This window comes from Sphaeramia orbicularis, chromosome 17, assembly GCF_902148855.1.
Source record: "Sphaeramia orbicularis chromosome 17, fSphaOr1.1, whole genome shotgun sequence".
Taxonomy (NCBI): Eukaryota; Metazoa; Chordata; class Actinopteri; order Kurtiformes; family Apogonidae; genus Sphaeramia; species Sphaeramia orbicularis.
This window is the reverse complement of record NC_043973.1, coordinates 42,937,965-42,956,108: the sequence shown is the minus strand read 5'-3', so window position 1 is coordinate 42,956,108 and position 18,144 is coordinate 42,937,965. Positions and strand designations below refer to the sequence as shown.

Sequence of the window (18,144 nt, the reverse complement as noted above, 5' to 3'; positions counted from 1 at the left end):
AAATATCAGGCGACCCCCATTTGAATTCCAGGCGACCCCACTTGGGTCCCGACCCCAAGGTTGAAAAACACTGGCTTATGTCCTGAGAAAGAAGGAGGGAAAAGAGAGAGAGAGAGAGAGAGAGAGAGAGAGAGAGAGAGAGAGAGAGAGAGAGAGAGAGAGAGAGAGAGATTCAAACAGGGATAATTAGAATACAGGAGGAGAAGGAGGAGGAGAGGAAGAGGAGGTGGGGGGGTCACTGTTGGAAGATAACATCCGACGCTGAGGGGGGAAAAGACATAGAGAGAAACACACACACACAGAGAGAGATAGAAAGAGAGAGAGAGAGAAGGAGAGAGAGAGAGAGAGAGAGAGAGAGAGAGAAGGAGAGAAGGAGGAACCGAATCAAAGCCGCATAACAATATCAGAACATAAGAGTCTAAATCGACCATCATCAGCGCGCTGACGTCCAGGGTTGGCAGATGCGAGCTGTTTCCTCCGGCTTTCAGCGTCCAATTACAATGGACGAGCTCAGCCTGTGGACTCTAAACCGCTGCCCAGTCAGAAGCGAGTGAAGGGAGAAAAAAAAAAAAAAAAAGAAAGAAAGAAAGAAAGAAAGAAAGAAAGAAAAAGAATAAAAGAGGGGGAGCTGAGCTGGAGAGAGAAACAATGCACTGGCTCATCCGTCTGCTGTGATTTGAAGTGGGATTCATATATTACTATTTTTCATTTTTTTTTTTTTTTTTTTTTTTCGCTTCATTGATATTGATTGTATCTTATAAGTCGCCGGAGCAAGTGAGGAGGAGACCGCCGCTGAGATCTGGTCCAAGCACGCAAAGGAATAAACGGTAGGTCTTGGGGGGGGGGGGGGGGGGGGGGGGGGTAGATTTGAGTGTTGGGGAAAGGTGACTGTGCGCCTGGGATAGTAACATCAGGGGCTTCTCAAATGTTGTTTGGTTTGTCAGCTTCTGTCTACATTCAGTCTTGCACAGCTGAGTCTTAGATGGCAATTTGTTGAGGTTTCTAAGTATAAAAACTGGATGTTCTGGACTTCAGAAGCTTATAGAGTGGGAGTGGACCATGTATTATCTACACTGTTGAATGGACAGTGTGATAAATAAAATAAAACGACATCATTTCGACACCCAGGTACCATGTAGAATCCCAGACCTCACATTGAGAGTCAGTGCTGTAGACTGGATTCATATAGCCCAAGCTGAATGTTAGTATTTAGTAATAGACAAGTCTAGTTTGGACTCAGTTTTTGACGAATCACTCCAATATAGTCAAGCTTTTATGATATATAAACATGTACTATGATGCAATAACACCCCTAACAGCTTCCAGAAAAGCTCATAAAGTTCAATCAACATGCTCTGGCTGAATATATTGCAGTGCTGTTCAAGCCAATTCCAGTTATTAGTTAGTCTAATAAAAGCAATTATACCCCAATATGAATACAATGATGAATGCTGAAAAGGTTCTGGCTGTTTTTCTTACTGATCCCACCTTAAAATTGCAAGGGTTTACAAGAAGGCATGTGCAGTTTGCCCGTGGCATGCTGTGCCACTACAACAACATCAGCAATCTAATTTTTTGAATACATTTGAGAAACAAACTGAATCAATTCCTCTGCTGAGCTGCACTTTATGTTAAAAGCTCACAGCGCTATCGGAGGCTACTGTTGTCAAATGAAGTGTAATAAGAGCGATGCTGAGCACAGCACACACATCCTGAGCCAGAAGGAAATACTGGAGTGACAAAATGGGAAATGCTACGTGTAATATTGAATAATTTGTTCAGTATTTGCTCGTGCCAAACTCAGCGTTGAGCGTGGCATTTGACAGAAGGCTTCTACATTAACGTGCTGTTTGTTACTGACTGATTTTTTTTTTGTTTGTTAATGTCAGATTTCTACACAAATGCACGTCCCTTTGGTTAATTGTTATTCTAGACACGAGTCGGTGTGGAGCCAAACAGTGGGCCCCTAGATAGGGCCTCGTTTGTTTAACTCCAAGGGTGGGGTATTTGTCTTGCATGGACAGATCCCTACAGACAAGTTGACTTCTTACGCATGCAGAGATCTTTAATTTTTTAGTGGCTACTGTCTGCCAGGCAATGATGACTGAAATCTCTCTTGGCTGTAATTGCACTGAACCCCCTGATTCTGGCCGTGTTCGGAGACAGATACAGGGATCAGCAGAAATAAGAAAAAGCACAAGAATGGAAGGGGGGAAAGGTGGTTACATGTACGGTCTCATTATTTCCTGACTATATGCTACATTGCACACATAACCAGAGTATGGGCTACATGACAGAGCTGGGTTTGACATAAATTTGACATCCACCACTTGCAGTCAGCACCTGCTGCTGCTACTTCCATAGCAACAAAGAATCATATTTGGTGAGAATCCAATGAGTCTACTCCTACTACACATTTAATATTAGAGGAATGCAATATAGTGGAGGTGATAAGCAATTGTTATCAAAGCATCATTTTCATTTTGTTTTTGAGACGTAGAAATATCACCGCTTTTATTGCAGCTTCAATAATACCTGCACTTTCAATTGAACTCCGATAAAAAGAATAATATTTACAATTCAGATGCATTCATCTGGAACATAGGAGGTAGGAAAAAAAAAAAAAAAATGCAATAACGCGACAGCTTAAAAAGAAAACGCCATCACATTTAAATGTATTCATGTGAAAACTTTTATCAAAATTGGGGAAAATATTTAAATGGAATTGGGTTCTGCATCTCAATAGAGAAGGATTTGACTCTCCTTCATCCATCTTACAACCTGTCTCATCTCATTCGTCCATTATAATGTGAAACAAAACTACACTGAGCAACCGTCAAATGTGATTGGTTGTCAAGTGCGTCTCCCCAAGTCACATATAAGAAAGAGCTGAGAGTACTGAGTTGTAACCATACTGATGAAAATGGAGCAAAAAAAGAAAGAAAAAAAAATTTTTTAATGAAAGCACTCATTCTACTCTGGCATAATTCACTGACTCATAAATACTGAGGCCCGTCACATGAAGCTGCTGTGAATGAAATTGCTGTGATCGATTGCGTCAACCAACCTTGACAAATAGAATGGACAGTGTATGTGTGTGTGAGAAAGAGACAGAGACAGAGCGAAACCGGAGAAAATTGGCGTTTGAAAAGACGCAATATGCACAAAAGAAATTACAAGTAAACATACGAGCCAGTGTTCGACAGGTATATTTGACACATAGGAGGGATTCATTTGAAACAGAAAGAGCGGGACAACGGTGACAGCTTTATCTCAAACGGCTGCCAGTATGTTTAGTAAATACTGATAAAACAAGTGACAAGGACACACACGTGAACTATAGTCGCTTTTCCATTGGACATCTGCGTAAAACTTTACCGATATTTACTAAATGTCGAAAAAACAGAAGTGCGTACTGTCGGTTTTTTCCATTAAATCCCAAATGCGATGATTTGTTTATTTATTATCACAAGATGACATGAGAAGTCATTCCATAAACATGGCAACGAACGTAAATATGGTGTTGATTTACAGATATATTCATTATTATTAAATATTACTCCTCTATCTCGTACTAAATTTTAAAAATGATTGGGTTTCCTGGTGTGTCCACGCATATCACGACATGTTTCTTCTTCTTCGCTTGTAACGTACGTCAACATCTGGTTTTTTTTATTCACCTGACTCTAGTTGTGAAAAAAGGTCTTTCCATTGCAGTTTTGTGTGATATACTATTTTCGCTACACCCGAAAAACCACCTCTTGCCAGCGCAAAAACTTTTAATCGAAAAATGAGATTGGCGAAATTGTCGTTTTTCCATTAGGTAAATTTCTACACACAAGTTATATTTGTCGTGCACCTGCCAAGAACGTAGAGCTGCCATTGTAGGTGAACATTTTCAAGATCTTGGATAATTTACCATTGCTTGTATTTTACAAAAGAAAGTAAATGAAAAAATACAGTATCCAGACAATGTGCTTTTTTTCCAGTCACAGTTACACTTTCTGTACTCAATAGTTCCTCTCTGGATTAAAATTGCTTGCTTTTTTGAGCTGTCAAAAGCCTTTACTTTTTCAATATCAAAACCTTACAACCAATTCACAATTTTTAGGTCTTTATCATGCTGCTATTCATTTTCCTACCACAAATTTATTCGTTTATACATTGATAATGCAGCAGAGACAACTTCTAATCAGTGGTGTGCCACAGAGGTCTATCATAGGTCCATTACTTTTCACGTCATACATAATTTCACCCCCCGTATGCAGTAATCATGCATCAATTTTTTGTGAAAATGATAAATCCTTTTGCCTCGGGCTTCATTCTGATTAGGTTTTAACTCATTGCTCATTTGTCTTTGATGCTTTTCAACTATCATAACTTAATCACAGACTTATTTTCGATAACATTAACCCTGTAAAGCCTGAAACATTAAATCATTGACAAAAAATTCCAGTTCTTTGAAATTGAAGCCTTTATTGATCCTTCTGAACAACCATCAATTTTTATTATTATTTTTTTTAAATATCAATTTCTAATTTTTACGGGTAGGTGTTACTGGATCATGTAGTCCCTGCACTTAGACAAACTTGATACATTTTCACTTTTAAGAGTTTAGATAATAAACTGCTGGGACAGGTAGGTGTTCCTGGTAACCTAAACTGACCAGCAGAAAATCTAAGAGATTATTTGGATAAACTGGAGGCTCTGAAACTCTGATTTTGTCTTGGGAGATATTACGCTGTACAGGCGATAGCTATCACATCAGTACATTTTTTGTTTAACCCTGTAAAGCCTGAACCATTAAATCATTGACAGAAAATTCCAGTTCTTTGAAACTGGAGTCTTTATTGGTCCTTTTGAAGTAGCCCCAATTTTTTTTTTAATATTAATTTCCACGTATGAGCTTCAGTTTTGTATCATATTTGATACATCGGGTCTCAATGCTCAAATATTATTATTTTTTAACAAACAAAAACATAATATAACACAAACATGTCTAAAAAATTGGTAATTCCTTTTCAAAATTGGCAAAGTTCTTCCTCCTTCCTCATTAATGACAGTCTTGTAGTGTCACTAGAAAGGCCTCTGATGAACAAATTCCTCCCCCCTGGTGGATTATCTGTGTATTGCATGTATCTAATTGTATACATCAGGTTTTTCAAGAAAAAAATATGACACTGATCATGTAGAGGGCTTCAAAACTCATGTATCAAATATGATACGTTCGGCGTTATAGGGTTAAATATTTGATACTTGTACACTTTCACCACTGTCGCTGGATTTTCTGACCCTTTTAAACTTTCAATGTACAATATATTACTCTTTGTGAGTTATGAAAATAATCAAAGCTTTTTGGCCCCCAGTGGATTGTGTTTCAAGATTCATTACCAACTTTTAACTCCAAAATTCAAAATAAATGAGCTTTTTCTGTGTATAATGATCTTCTCCAAGGGTGAATAAAAATAGAGTGTAACTATCTTTCTTCATTGCATAAAATGTACCATATTGCAGAATAATCCCTATTACAGCTAAACACAGTTTATCATTCTCTTCTCCCGCAGAAGGATTGCTTCCTCCTCCATATTTATCTTTTTAATAAACAGGAATTCTAGCAGTTATTCCAGCTTCTATAAATACTTGAAAGTCATTAATAAAACCTTAATGACTTATTTTTAAATCGACTGAAATTCTAATGCAGAGCCTTGACTCCAGATAGTAAATGGTCAGATGGTCCAATTACCCAAAGGAATTTTTCACAATTTCGTGAAACCGTTAGTTACTAAGTGCCTCTAAACAGAAACCAGTGCCTGACAGTGTGTGGTATTGAATTTCTGCTTTTAATAAATTTTAATTTCTGTGCAATGTCAATATTATTTCCATGCATAATACTTTGTTCTAAAGACATACATTTTTTTAACGCTGCATTTTTGTACAGTTGCCGCAGCATTAAAACAACTGCAGACCGAGAAGATGTTGCCCTAAAGAATGAAAAAGAAACAGTCACAAGGGTAAAGGAGGGTTTTTATATATTTATTTATTTATTTATTTATTTTATCCATAGCAAGTATATGATATAACAACCAGATCACACTTGGGGAAAAAGATATTGATTGTGTTGTCTGATATAACTTGTTGAAAGAACTCAACAATAGTGTACAGGTGGGAGCTTTTTTGTGTGTATTCCCATCTGAGGGGAGTAACTGCATTACTGTTAAAGTGTTCATATTTATCTAAACCCACTTTTATTAATCTTTGGTTCATTTATTTGTGTATTTGGACCCTAATAGTTGAAAAACTTTTAATTTGAACCCTCCAGGTGCCACAAAGCTATCAAAAATGGAGTGGATTTCTACAACCTGTTTTAATTCCTGCTTAATTTGTTATGATTTCTAACTAGTTACGTCACAACATTTGCACATAGAAGGTCAAGACTTCCGACGAGCATTTCTCTGAGTACACTGGTTGTAGTAAAAACTGAAAATATGTTCTAAAATGTTCAGTTGTTGGTTGTATTAACGAACACGAGTGACTGAACGGGACAGAAAGCACGGTCGACAACCTGGAGGGGGCGGGGCATGGTCGATGCACATTTAAAGGGCCAGCGCTCAAAACAACCTTTTCTGGTGTCATTAGTCAGAAATAGAGCTGAAGATGGACCTGTGGAGTTGAATTAAAGAAGAATTCAGACCCAAGCAGAGCATTTACAGTTTATGTAGACCACAGGGAAATGTTTGAAAATGCATAACACCATTTTAAAAAGCAAAATATCACTTCTTTAACCCTTTAAAGGTGAACGTATCATATTTGATACATGTGTTTTGAAGCCCTCTACATGATCAGTGTGATATTTTTTTTCTTGAAAAACCTGATGTATACAATTAGATACATGCAATACACAGATAATCCACCAGGGGGGAGGAATTCGTTCACCAGAGGCCTTTCTAGTGACACTACAAGACTGTCATTAATGAGGAAGGAGACAGAACTTTCCAATTTGGAAAGGAATTACCAATTTGTTAGACATGTTTGTGTTATATCAGACAGGCTTCCTCCTCGCCCGTTTTTAAATCTCTTCTTAAAACCCATCTGCTCTCCTCGGCCTTTTAACACTCGTGAAATGTTGACATTTTGTTTCTGTTTTTATATTTTAACTTGTTTTATTTGATTTGATTTTAATGTTTTTAATGCTTTTATTAATTTGTATTTTGCTTTTATTCTTCTATACAGTACTTCGGTCCACTGTGGTTGTTTTAAAGTGTTTTATAAATAAAATTGGTTTGGATTGGATTATATAATATTTTTGTTTGTTCAATAATAATAATATTTGAGCATTGAGATGTATCAAATATGACACAAAATTGAAACTCATACATGGAAATTGATTTTTTTTTTTTTTTTTAATCGTGGTTGTTCAGAAGGACCAAAAAAGGCTTGAGTTTCAAAGAACTGGAATTTTCTGTCAATGATTTAATGTTTCAGGCTTTACAGGGTTAAGCAAAAAATGTACTGGTATTATAGCTATCACCCGTACAGTGTAATATCTCCCAAGACAAAATCAGAGTTTCGGAGCCTCCTGTTTATTTAAATAATCTCTTACATTTTCTGCTGGTCAGTTTAGGTTACCAGCAACACCTATCCTTCACAGCAGTTTATTATCTAAACTCTTAAAAGTGAAGATTTATCCAGTTTGTCTAAGTGCAGGGACTAAATGATCCACTGGGAAAAGTGGCAGAGTGCATCTGCTCAGAACAGTGACACTGCTTGAAGTAGCTTCGGCAATGAATACAACACACATACATTGACAGAAACAGACACAACCACACAATCATTCCGGTAATAAGCAACAAGCACCGATAGTTTCTCCCTGAGACAGACATGAACAAATGCAATTCAGAATCTATCCCCTGCTAACATACACATGTGCTTTCATGGCAAAAATCAATGACTGCAGGGCCCAGCTGGACAGACTAATAGTGAAAAAATAAAGAAATCAATGCAGGCTTATTAACTGAGCAGAGCTTCCTTTACTGCTTACAAAAAAAGAAGAAGAAGAAATAAAAGACACGTGCAAAATGTGCAAGATGTGGAAGCGTGTATGTGTGTGTGTGTGTACGGCTGCCTGTTTGTATCTGACTTGGTGTGTGAGTGATGGCTGCTACTGGTTATATGCAGGATGTGTGAGTGCATAAGCATCTGTGTGTCTTCCTGTTTGTGTGTTTGTGTGTCCCTGAGTGGTGGTGGCTAGTGCTTGTGTACAAGTGGTACTTTGTAGGCGTGCTCTGCATGTCTAAGTATATGTGTGTGTTTTTGTGTGCACGGTTGAGACTATCGCTCAAAGTCAGTGTGTTACTCTTGGGTTAGTGCCACAGTGTTCTTCCAGTGCCTTGGCCTCAGTCTATTTGTGGACAAAAGGATGCTCTGAGACAAATGATTTAGCACCTGTCAGTCAGAGCAGAAGGACAAGAGATGAGAAAAGAAAGAGGTCAGAGACGAGGGAGCAAAATGATGGAGGCTTTCAGTGGAATCGTCAAGGAAGCAAGAGAGTAAAAAGCACCAAAAAAAAAAAAAAAAAGAGGTAGAAAAAGGAAAGGAAAAAGTTCAACGCAGCAGAAGAGATAGAGAGATTTGAGGAAAAAGAGAATTTATGATTTAGCTCTGGGTCATCACATAGCTCAAGTTCCTGGGAGCAATTTCCTGAGGAAATGACAGCTTCTATTTCTGTGGAGTTGTTTGCCTAACATTACCTCACAGGAACTGTGCATGGCCTTCAGGCCCCACGAGCAGACCTTCCCTCATCACAAGAGTTACCATAACAACGGATAAGGCCAACCTGCTTCGGTGGCAGCACAGGGATGTGAACTTTGCTTCTGCCTGCAGCACTCTGCCTGTCTGCTGCACTTCTGACACGTTCACACCTACTATCCTAGGAACAATAACCACAATCACAACACCGCCGAGCAATACATTTCTATGGCGTGAATATTCGCAGGTCAGGTTGTGATTGTTCAGCGGAGGATGATTGGTTTGTGGTGTGAAAACAAAGCAGTATGTCAAGAGTAAAGAGAAAACAGTAATTTCAGAAATACCCAAATAAACAAAATCCAAGCTACTTTGGAGTCCAGCTCAAAATAATGTTTGCAGAGATTCCGTTTGTGTATGTGTTTTAGGAGATTGAGGCTGAACGCTGCCATCGAATGCTGAGCGTGCTGCTTTGTTTGTGATTTATTAGAGTCCCTTCGGCATTTGTTGACTGACGTGCACACGGTCAGGTCTTCTCACCCGCTGTCCTTTAACCTCAGCTTTGGCATTGAAGTCGACTATGTCCACAAAATTAAGCCCTAATCACCCTATTTACACATATTCAGTCAGTCAATAGATGCATCGCTGACCTCATTTTTCAAACTGAACAAAGCAGACCCCCTTCTATAAAAACGTCTACATTGCTGAGAGCAGCTTAGCTAACAAGCATCTGATTGTGCAGATTACGTGTGTTCCACAGAGGATTACTGAGACTGAAATGAACAAATTGACCTCTTACCACTCAAATCCCACATCAGCATGACAAAAGATGGAAGTACAGCACAGTGAAGGCAATGTGGAATTGTAGAGGATACTGTAAGACACAGATGTCAAACATGCGGCTCAGGGGCCAAAACCGGCCCGCCAAAGGGTCCAGTCTGGCCCCTAGGATGAATTTGTGAAATGCAAAAATTACACTGAAGACATTAACAATCAAAGATGTTAAAATCATTTTAGGTCAGTTTAGTCTAAAGTGGGTCAGAACTAGTAAAATACTATCATAATAACCTATAAATAATGAAAACTACAATATTTTTTTCTTTTGTGGTAGTGTAAAAAAGAGTGAAATTACACAAAAATGTTTACATTTACAGACTAGCCTTTTGCAAAAAATGTGAATAACCTGAAATTTCTTCAGAGAAGTATATGAAATTGTACCAATATTCCGCCTCTTACTAAATGTTTTGTTTATTTGTAGATCCACTGTGATCTGTAAGTTGTGATGCACATGCATAAATGATAAACTAAGGTGTAATATTGTTAACATTGCACTTATTTTACTAAAGAATTTTCAGGTTGTTCACATTCGTTCATGTTATGTTCAAGTACGGTTCGTAGATGTAAACATTTTCATTACGGAATTTGACTTTTTTCACTCAAAAACAAAGAAAAAAACTTTGGAGTTGACATTATTTCTAAATTCTTATCCTATTATTTATATCATTTTACTGGTCCGGCCCACTTTAGATCAAATTAGACTGTATGTGGCCCCTGAAATGAAATGAGTTTGACACCCCTGCTGTAAGACAAGCTGTCGTCTTCGTTATTTGATGAAACCTTCTCCTTGAAAGTTGTTTTATTTCTGTCGTTGTCTCGCATCCGTTTGTGATAACTCCATAGTTTATCCTTGTCTCTATGTCTCATCAGCCTTGTCCTAGACATCGAATGCGCCGCACGGACGTTCAGACTTTTTTTAAAGCCAGAATAACACTGAGTTGAGCCCAGAAATGCATAAGCTATTTTCTCTACCTGGCAGGGTGTCATTTGCATTGATGTTTGGCTCATATTCTAACAACAAATATCAGACTGTGCATCCTGTTCTGTGTGTATTCTTAGCCTAGGGCAGCCAAGTGTCTTCTTCTCTGGTTCCCTCCTGACACTTTTCACACAAGTCAAAGCTATTTAAAAGTCATCTCTCTATGAGAAGTAACAAAAGCTCAATGACAGACCAAGGCCTTTTCAAAATTCATTTTTTTGTGCTTTCTTCCCCTAACAATAGAAATATAATTAATTTCCTTCCATGGTTGTTTGGAGAGCTCTAGAGAGGAAATGGTATGCTTTTGTTAATAAGACGCTATGTTTTTGCTGAGAGAAGACGATTGAACAGCTTATGTAGGTCACATTGTATTAATCTAGCTGGCTATCCTCATAAATGCACTCCAAATCAAACATGCAAAATTAAAATCCAGTTCATTGCTCATTTGCTTAATAATGCAGTGTTATAGCAGTGAGAATGACTTCCCTACCGCTGAAACTGTGATCCTGGTTGGTGCTTTTGCACTTAGGCATTAAATTACTGCTCGGGATTATAACTCTGCAAATGAAATGCTGTTGATATCAATCTGACAGGCCAGTCAAACATCCGCCAAACTGAATATTTATGAGTCACAGTTTATTTCAGGCGCAGGACCTATTCATCACTTAGCAGTAATGAGATCTGTATGCATTCTAATAATTAATAAAGTAGATGATCTTCACATCACTCTGAGATGAATGTAAATGCTATCAATTATCTGTCTGGCCGATTCCGATTTCTTAAGCAAGTTAGAAATTTTACAAGTCAGACAAGCTTAATGGGATATGGAGACATGGCCCGGGTGCACATGAATGTTTTATAACAATGCGAGCCTTAAAATTGGATCAATGTGATGTCTGCTTTTCTACTGGATGAGGAGTCCCTGGTACAAAGCAGACAGCTCAGCGAAGCACAATAAATCTACCTACTGCCAATGAAGCAGAATGACAGGCTCAGTGTGACATTTCAACGTGTATTATTGTTAAAACCCTGCGATTTCTTCATGTGATATGTACCCAATGAACAACAACCACAAACACTCCCAGGCTACATGTTATTCTACAGCAAGTCTGATGCTGTTTTGATGTGAACACTCAAGCGGAACAATAAATCCCTTCCAGGCTGTATAGAAATATATAAAAAAAAAAAAAAGTGCATAGATGGGTAGCTCAGTGATGGGTTTATATCAAAGGATGATATTGCTGTTAGGTGAAGAAAGCAGCCACTGCTGATGTTTTTGATCAGATGATTAAGGCTGGCTGCTACGTCCCACTTGAGATTTGTTTTGAGGAGGTAATGTAGTTTCTAGGATTATACGGTCAAAACACAGCCTCTGTTTCCCAGCTGCACATTTGCACGAACGTATGTCTGTGTGTGTGTGTGTGTGTGTGTGTGTGTGTGTGTGTGTGTGTGTGTGTGTGTGTCTGTGGAAAACAAAGACGGGGCAGAAATAGAAAGAATGTGTGTGTTTGTGCATGCATTAAAAAGACAAGAGAGAGGTCCTCGAGGCAACCTGCACATCTTTTATCACATCTTTAATTAATTGAAGCCCATAATAGAAGCTGCTGCAATTGCACTGAATAGATGCAGCTGAATGGAAAATAGCCAAGGATGAGGCAATTTAGTCTTATGTTCTGTGATTTTTATCAGTCTTTCCACGCTATTTTTCAGTCATCTGCATACACAGCATATCTGCAGCTCCCATCAGTCTTTGCTATGAGGATGAAAATCCATTTCCGCGAAGACGTCACTTTGTTATTGCAGCTGAGACTTTGAGGGAATGCTTACTTTCATCCCCTTCTCCACCTTCTTCTCTCATCAGGTTTTGTGTTTGCCTCTGCAGGACTACAAGTGAAAAACACCATGGTCCTCCTTTGGATCTCCAGATTCACCTTGATCGTCCTGGCGTGCTTACCCAGACTTTTGCTCGGATGCCCTTACGGCTGTCGATGCTACAGCCTCACCGTGGAGTGCGGATCTCTTGGGATCAAAGAAATCCCACAGGGTGTTCCCCCCGTAACTGAGGTCAGTCAGCTGATTTACTACAATAAGTTAGGGAATAAGTCAGTCTGCTGATGCATTGGAGCTGACCCCGTTCCTGCGTCAGTGATTTTTGCATCAGTTGACTTCCTCTCTGATCCATTCTTATTACCCTCAAATGATTGTGGTTAATCAATTCACCGTGACCCTCTTTGATGTAAGCCTGAGGGAGGGGCCGTGCTACTGGCTGTGTAATTATTCATTCTTGCTCTGAAAGTGACTCTCGCACACCCTCTGATCATCTATTGAGGAGATGTTCAACATTACACCGTCTTTTCCCTCTTGGGTTCAGGCCTCCAACATTACTGCTGCTCATGAATATTAATGAAAATTATGTCCCGCATAAATTGTTCCATTAACCTCAATCAGTAGGTCTATCTCGTCCATCATACTTTACCTCATGGCCCGTGTTTTCTTCTTTGAAAACATTACCACTGAATGCATATTACCAATCAAATAGACAGCCCTGTATTGTGGATCAAGCACAGAAAGCACTTTTGACAGGCCTGTACTTTCTGCCGCATTTGTCAAGTGAACTGAACCATAGAACAGCGAAAAAAAAAAAAACCCAAAAAAACCCTGCACAACCTGTATTGTCAGAGTCATTATTATCATGATTCTGAACTAGCTCATTTGATATTGCCTGTATTAGCATATGTCACTTTGCAAATGCTTTCATCCAAAGCACTTCACAGCACCCTGAGCACAGATATCATTAAAGGTGCAGCCACTGAAATGTAATCTCTCCTCATGGTTAATACATTTCTTCTTCATACGGCCCTTCATCAGGCTGTGCAAACTTTTCTGTACAAAACAAAACATCCCATTCAACTATCTGTCTTTCTAATGCAGTCATTTTGTGCTTACTTTACTGATTTCTTTTTCCTTCCATCTCGTCGAAAGACCATCTTCCTCCAGGACAACTCAATAATGCAGATCCGTCTTCAGGACTTGACTCGTCTGGGCCAGCTTCATTACCTCTACCTCCAGAACAACAGTATCTCAGCCGTGGAGCCCGGGGCGTTTGTCAGCCAGGGTCAGCTCCTGGAGCTAGCTCTCAATGGGAATCTAATCCACCTGGTCACTGCAGACATGTTTCGAGGCCTGGAGCACCTTAGGATCCTGTATCTTGCCGGAAACCAGATCACCCGAGTTCAGGATCATACTTTCAGGGGACTGCAGGTAAGGATGGATGGATGGATGGAACACTATTCAATATTACAATGCCAAACTGCTGGACTGCAGGTAAGGATGGATGGATGGATGGATACAAGGTTGGTTGGATGGATGGATGGATGGATGGATGCAAGGATGGATGGATGGATGGATGGATGCAAGGATGGATGGATGGAACACTATTCAATATTACAATGCCAAACTGCTGGACTGCAGGTAAGGATGGATGGATACAAGGGTGGATGGATGGATGTAAGGATGGATGGATGGATGGATGGATGGAAGGATGGATGCAAGGATGGATGGATGATTCATGGATGGGTGGATGGATGGATGGATGGATGCAAGGATGGATGGATGATGATGCATGGATGGGTGGATGAATGGATGGATGGATGGATGCAAGGATGGATGGATGGAACACTATTCAATATTACAATGCCAAACTGCTGGACTGCAGGTAAGGATGGATGGATAGATGGATGGATACAAGGGTGGATGAATGGATGCAAGGATGGATGATGATGTATGGATGGATGGATGGATGGATGCAAGGATGGATGGATGAATGGATGGAACACTATTCAATATTATAATGCCAATCTGCTGGACTGCAGGTAAGGATGGATGGATAGATGGATGGATACAAGGATGGATGGATGAATGAATGGATGCATGGATGGATGGATGGATGCAAGGCTGGGTGCATGATGGATGGATGGATGGATGGATGGATGCAAGGCTGGGTGCATGATGGATGGATGGATGGATGGATGGATGGATGGATGGATGGAAGGCTGGGTGCATGATGGATGGATGGATGGATGGATGGATGGAAGGCTGGGTGCATGATGTATGTATGTATGTATGTATGGATGGATGGATGGATGGATGGATGGATGGAAGGCTGGGTGCATGATGGATGGATGGATGGATGGATGGATGGATGGAAGGCTGGGTGCATGATGTATGTATGTATGTATGTATGGATGGATGGATGGATGGATGGAAGGATGTATGTTTGTATGGATGGATGGATGGATGGATACAAGGATGGATGGATGAATGAATGGATGCATGGATGGATGGATGGATGCAAGGCTGGGTGCATGATGGATGGATGGATGGATGGATGCAAGGCTGGGTGCATGATGGATGGATGGATGGATGGATGGATGGATGGATGGATGGAAGGCTGGGTGCATGATGTATGTATGTATGTATGGATGGATGGATGGATGGATGGATGGAAGGATGTATGTTTGTATGGATGGATGGATGGATGGATGGATGGAACACTATTCAATATTACAATGCCAAATTACAAAATCATGTCAGATGTTGGGGTCACTGATCGTTTCATTTGATTGGCCAAAGGTGTGAACACTAATGCTCTGTTACCACAGATTCCATCCCACACATCAGCATCCACACTTCTTGCTGCCCACACTGGTCCCTCAGCAACATCAACCTTCCACCCGTTTGACCTGCAGCCTTCAGAAAACACACACAGGTCAATCATAGACAGTTCACCAGTCCACATCCTTCCAATACACTTCCATTCATACTGTACATACTCTGGTACACACACTTCAACTGTGTGTAATTTAGGACCCCCCTTTTCAACATTTTACATCTACTTATCCTTGATAAATTAATCTATAATCTACTTTTTCTTTCTCTTTCTATTTCCATTTCTATGTCTATTTTAAGCATATCTGGTTGTACTATACAGCTCATGAGATCCATCCCTGTTTTGTTGTGTTATTTAATCACATTTCAAGCAGTATTTTGTGATTTGTTGATTATGTATTTTCATATCACAGTGCCAATGAAAATATTGATCCGCACCAGATGGATGGATGGATTATTCTTTTTCATGAAGTGAAAAATGCTCAGCTTTTGCCAGCAAAGCAAACTACTCCAATATAGGGATTATATAGAATGATGCTTGTAACTGTAAATCCAATTCATGGCACCGTGTCGGACTAATCCCTGCCATACGGTAAATGTTACTGTACAAACTGACTCAGGTGGAATTTAGTTGTCTTCCCTCTGCATCTGACAGTTTTATTCCTCCTCTTCCAGCTGGCATTATTCATGTTTTTACTCACTCTGCTTTATGTCTTCTTTGCCGTATACAGCGTCTGCAGGAACTTCACCTGCAGGAAAACAGCATCGAGCTGTTAGCGGAGCAGGCTCTGTCTGGGTTGTCATCTCTGGCCCTGTTGGACCTCAGCAGAAATCACCTTCGTACCCTTGGAGCCTCGTCCCTTAAACCGCTGGTTAGTCTGCAGGTGCTCCGTGTGACAGGTGGGTGAAGGTTAAATTCATAAAAGTTCAAACATCTAGACTCCAATGCTATACTCAGTGACAATGAAAAAGCAACACTTGAAGATTCTTAAATTTTTTTAAATCGATGAGGATTTTTATTCCATAAGCTCTTTGGAATTAATCATAGGCCATTTCTATACAGTAACTAGAAGCACTAGGAGAGCGCAGACCTCCGCCAAGGCTGATCAGTGCCCCCCCCCCCCCCCCCCCCCCCCCCCCCCCCCCCGTGGGCCCCCCCACCCCTGATCACCACCAAAATTTAATCATTTCTTCCTTATCCCACTTCCAACAAACCCTGAAAATTTCATCCAAATCTGTCCATAACTTTTTGAGTTATGTTGCACACTAACAATCAGTGCCCCCCCCCCCCCCCCCCCCCGTGGGCCCCCCCACCCCTGATCACCACCAAAATTTAATCATTTCTTCCTTATCCCACTTCCAACAAACCCTGAAAATTTCATCCAAATCTGTCCATAACTTTTTGAGTTATGTTGCACACTAACGATCAGTGCCCCCCCCCCGTGGGCCCCCCCACCCCTGATCACCACCAAAATTTAATCATTTCTTCCTTATCCCATTTCCAACAAACCCTGAAAATTTCATCCAAATCTGTCCATAACTTTTTGAGTTATGTTGCACACTAACGGACAGACAAACAAACAAACAAACAAACAGACAAACAAACAAACCCTGGCAAAAACATAACCTCCTTGGCGGAGGTAAAAATAAAAAATCACATCCAAATTTGTTGACAAAAAATAAGGATAAAGAAAGAAACTCAAGGACCCCTAAAACAGAAAGTCACAAAGCGGTCCCGGAGGTGCTGCAGCTCAATGTAGCGATCCTGCTGGGGCGTGGTCACATGTGCTCGTCCAGGGCGAGGTCTGTCTGCAGTTGAGCCAGTTTCTTCATGCCTCTGTTGCATCCTGACCATGGTGGACACATTGCGTCCAAAACGGCGCGCCACTTGCCAAGCACAGATTCCGGCCTCCAGGAACCCCATAGCATGGCATCTGTGGTCACATGTCAGTCTAGGCATCGCTGAGTTATTGCAAATGATTTTGGTGCTTTTCAGCTTGCCTTTATATACAGAACATGACCACTGCTTAACTGACCACAGTTGCTTAAGTTGAGCAGTTCATTGCTGAGCAATGAGAAAAACAAGTCTTATGAATGCAGACAAGTTCATTCAAGTGCGACAATAGCTCAACCCGTCTCAGGTTGTTAAGAAATTGTCTGGGATTATCTTATACAGGTGAAACTGAAACATATTGATGCAGCTCAGGAACAATAAAACACATTCAAGAGTTGCGTTTTCATTGGCACTGAGTATATAATTAAACCAAAGTGCACTGAAATTCCTTCATACCACAATTCTATCATTCTAACAATCCCTGTTAGCTCTTATTTGAACTCACAAAAATCACACATTATCACAGACTACATACACTGAACAAAAATATAAATGCAACACTTTTGTTTTTGCTCCCATTTTTCATGAGCTGAACTCAAAGATCTAAAACTTTTTCTAGGTACACAAAAGGCCTATTTCTCTCAAATATTGTTCATAAATTTGTCTAAATCTGTTAGTGAGCACTTCTCCTTTGTCCTTTGCTGAGATAATCCATCCACCTCACAGGTGTGGCATATCAAGATGCTGATTAGACAGCAGGATTATTGCACAGGTGTGCCTTAGGCTGGCCACAATAAAAGGCCACTCTAAAATGTGCACTTTTACTGTATTGGGTGGTCCAGGGGGGTCAGAAAACCAGTCAGTATTTGGTGTGACCACCATTTTCCTCGCACAGTCTTCTTCATGAATTCTCTGGAACACCTTTGCAGATGGCTTATGGTAGAGAAATGAACATTCAATTCACAGGCAAAAGCTCTGGTGGACATTCCTGAAGTCAGCATGCCAACTGCATATTCCCTCAAAACTTGTGACATCTTTGGCATTGTGCTGTGTGATAAAACTGCACATTTTAGAGTGGCCTTTT

General features: G+C 40.1%; 1 protein-coding gene across 2 annotated transcripts in view; it reads left to right on the top strand.

The window, feature by feature from the left end:
• Window positions 1–337: 337 nt before the first annotated feature.
• lrrc24 (leucine rich repeat containing 24) overlaps window positions 338–18,144 on the top strand; it is a 37,267-nt gene continuing 19,460 nt past the window's right edge. Inside the window, exons 1-4 of one of the 2 annotated variants that reach the window (XM_030161241.1) lie at window positions 338–827; window positions 12,441–12,622; window positions 13,541–13,819; window positions 15,958–16,126. In XM_030161241.1, coding sequence (XP_030017101.1) covers window positions 12,461–12,622; window positions 13,541–13,819; window positions 15,958–16,126 — 610 coding nt within the window. In that variant the 5' untranslated portion in view covers window positions 338–827; window positions 12,441–12,460. Of the gene's footprint in view, window positions 828–12,419; window positions 12,623–13,540; window positions 13,820–15,957; window positions 16,127–18,144 lie in introns of both variants that reach the window. The other variant, XM_030161240.1, reaches the window with a different exon arrangement.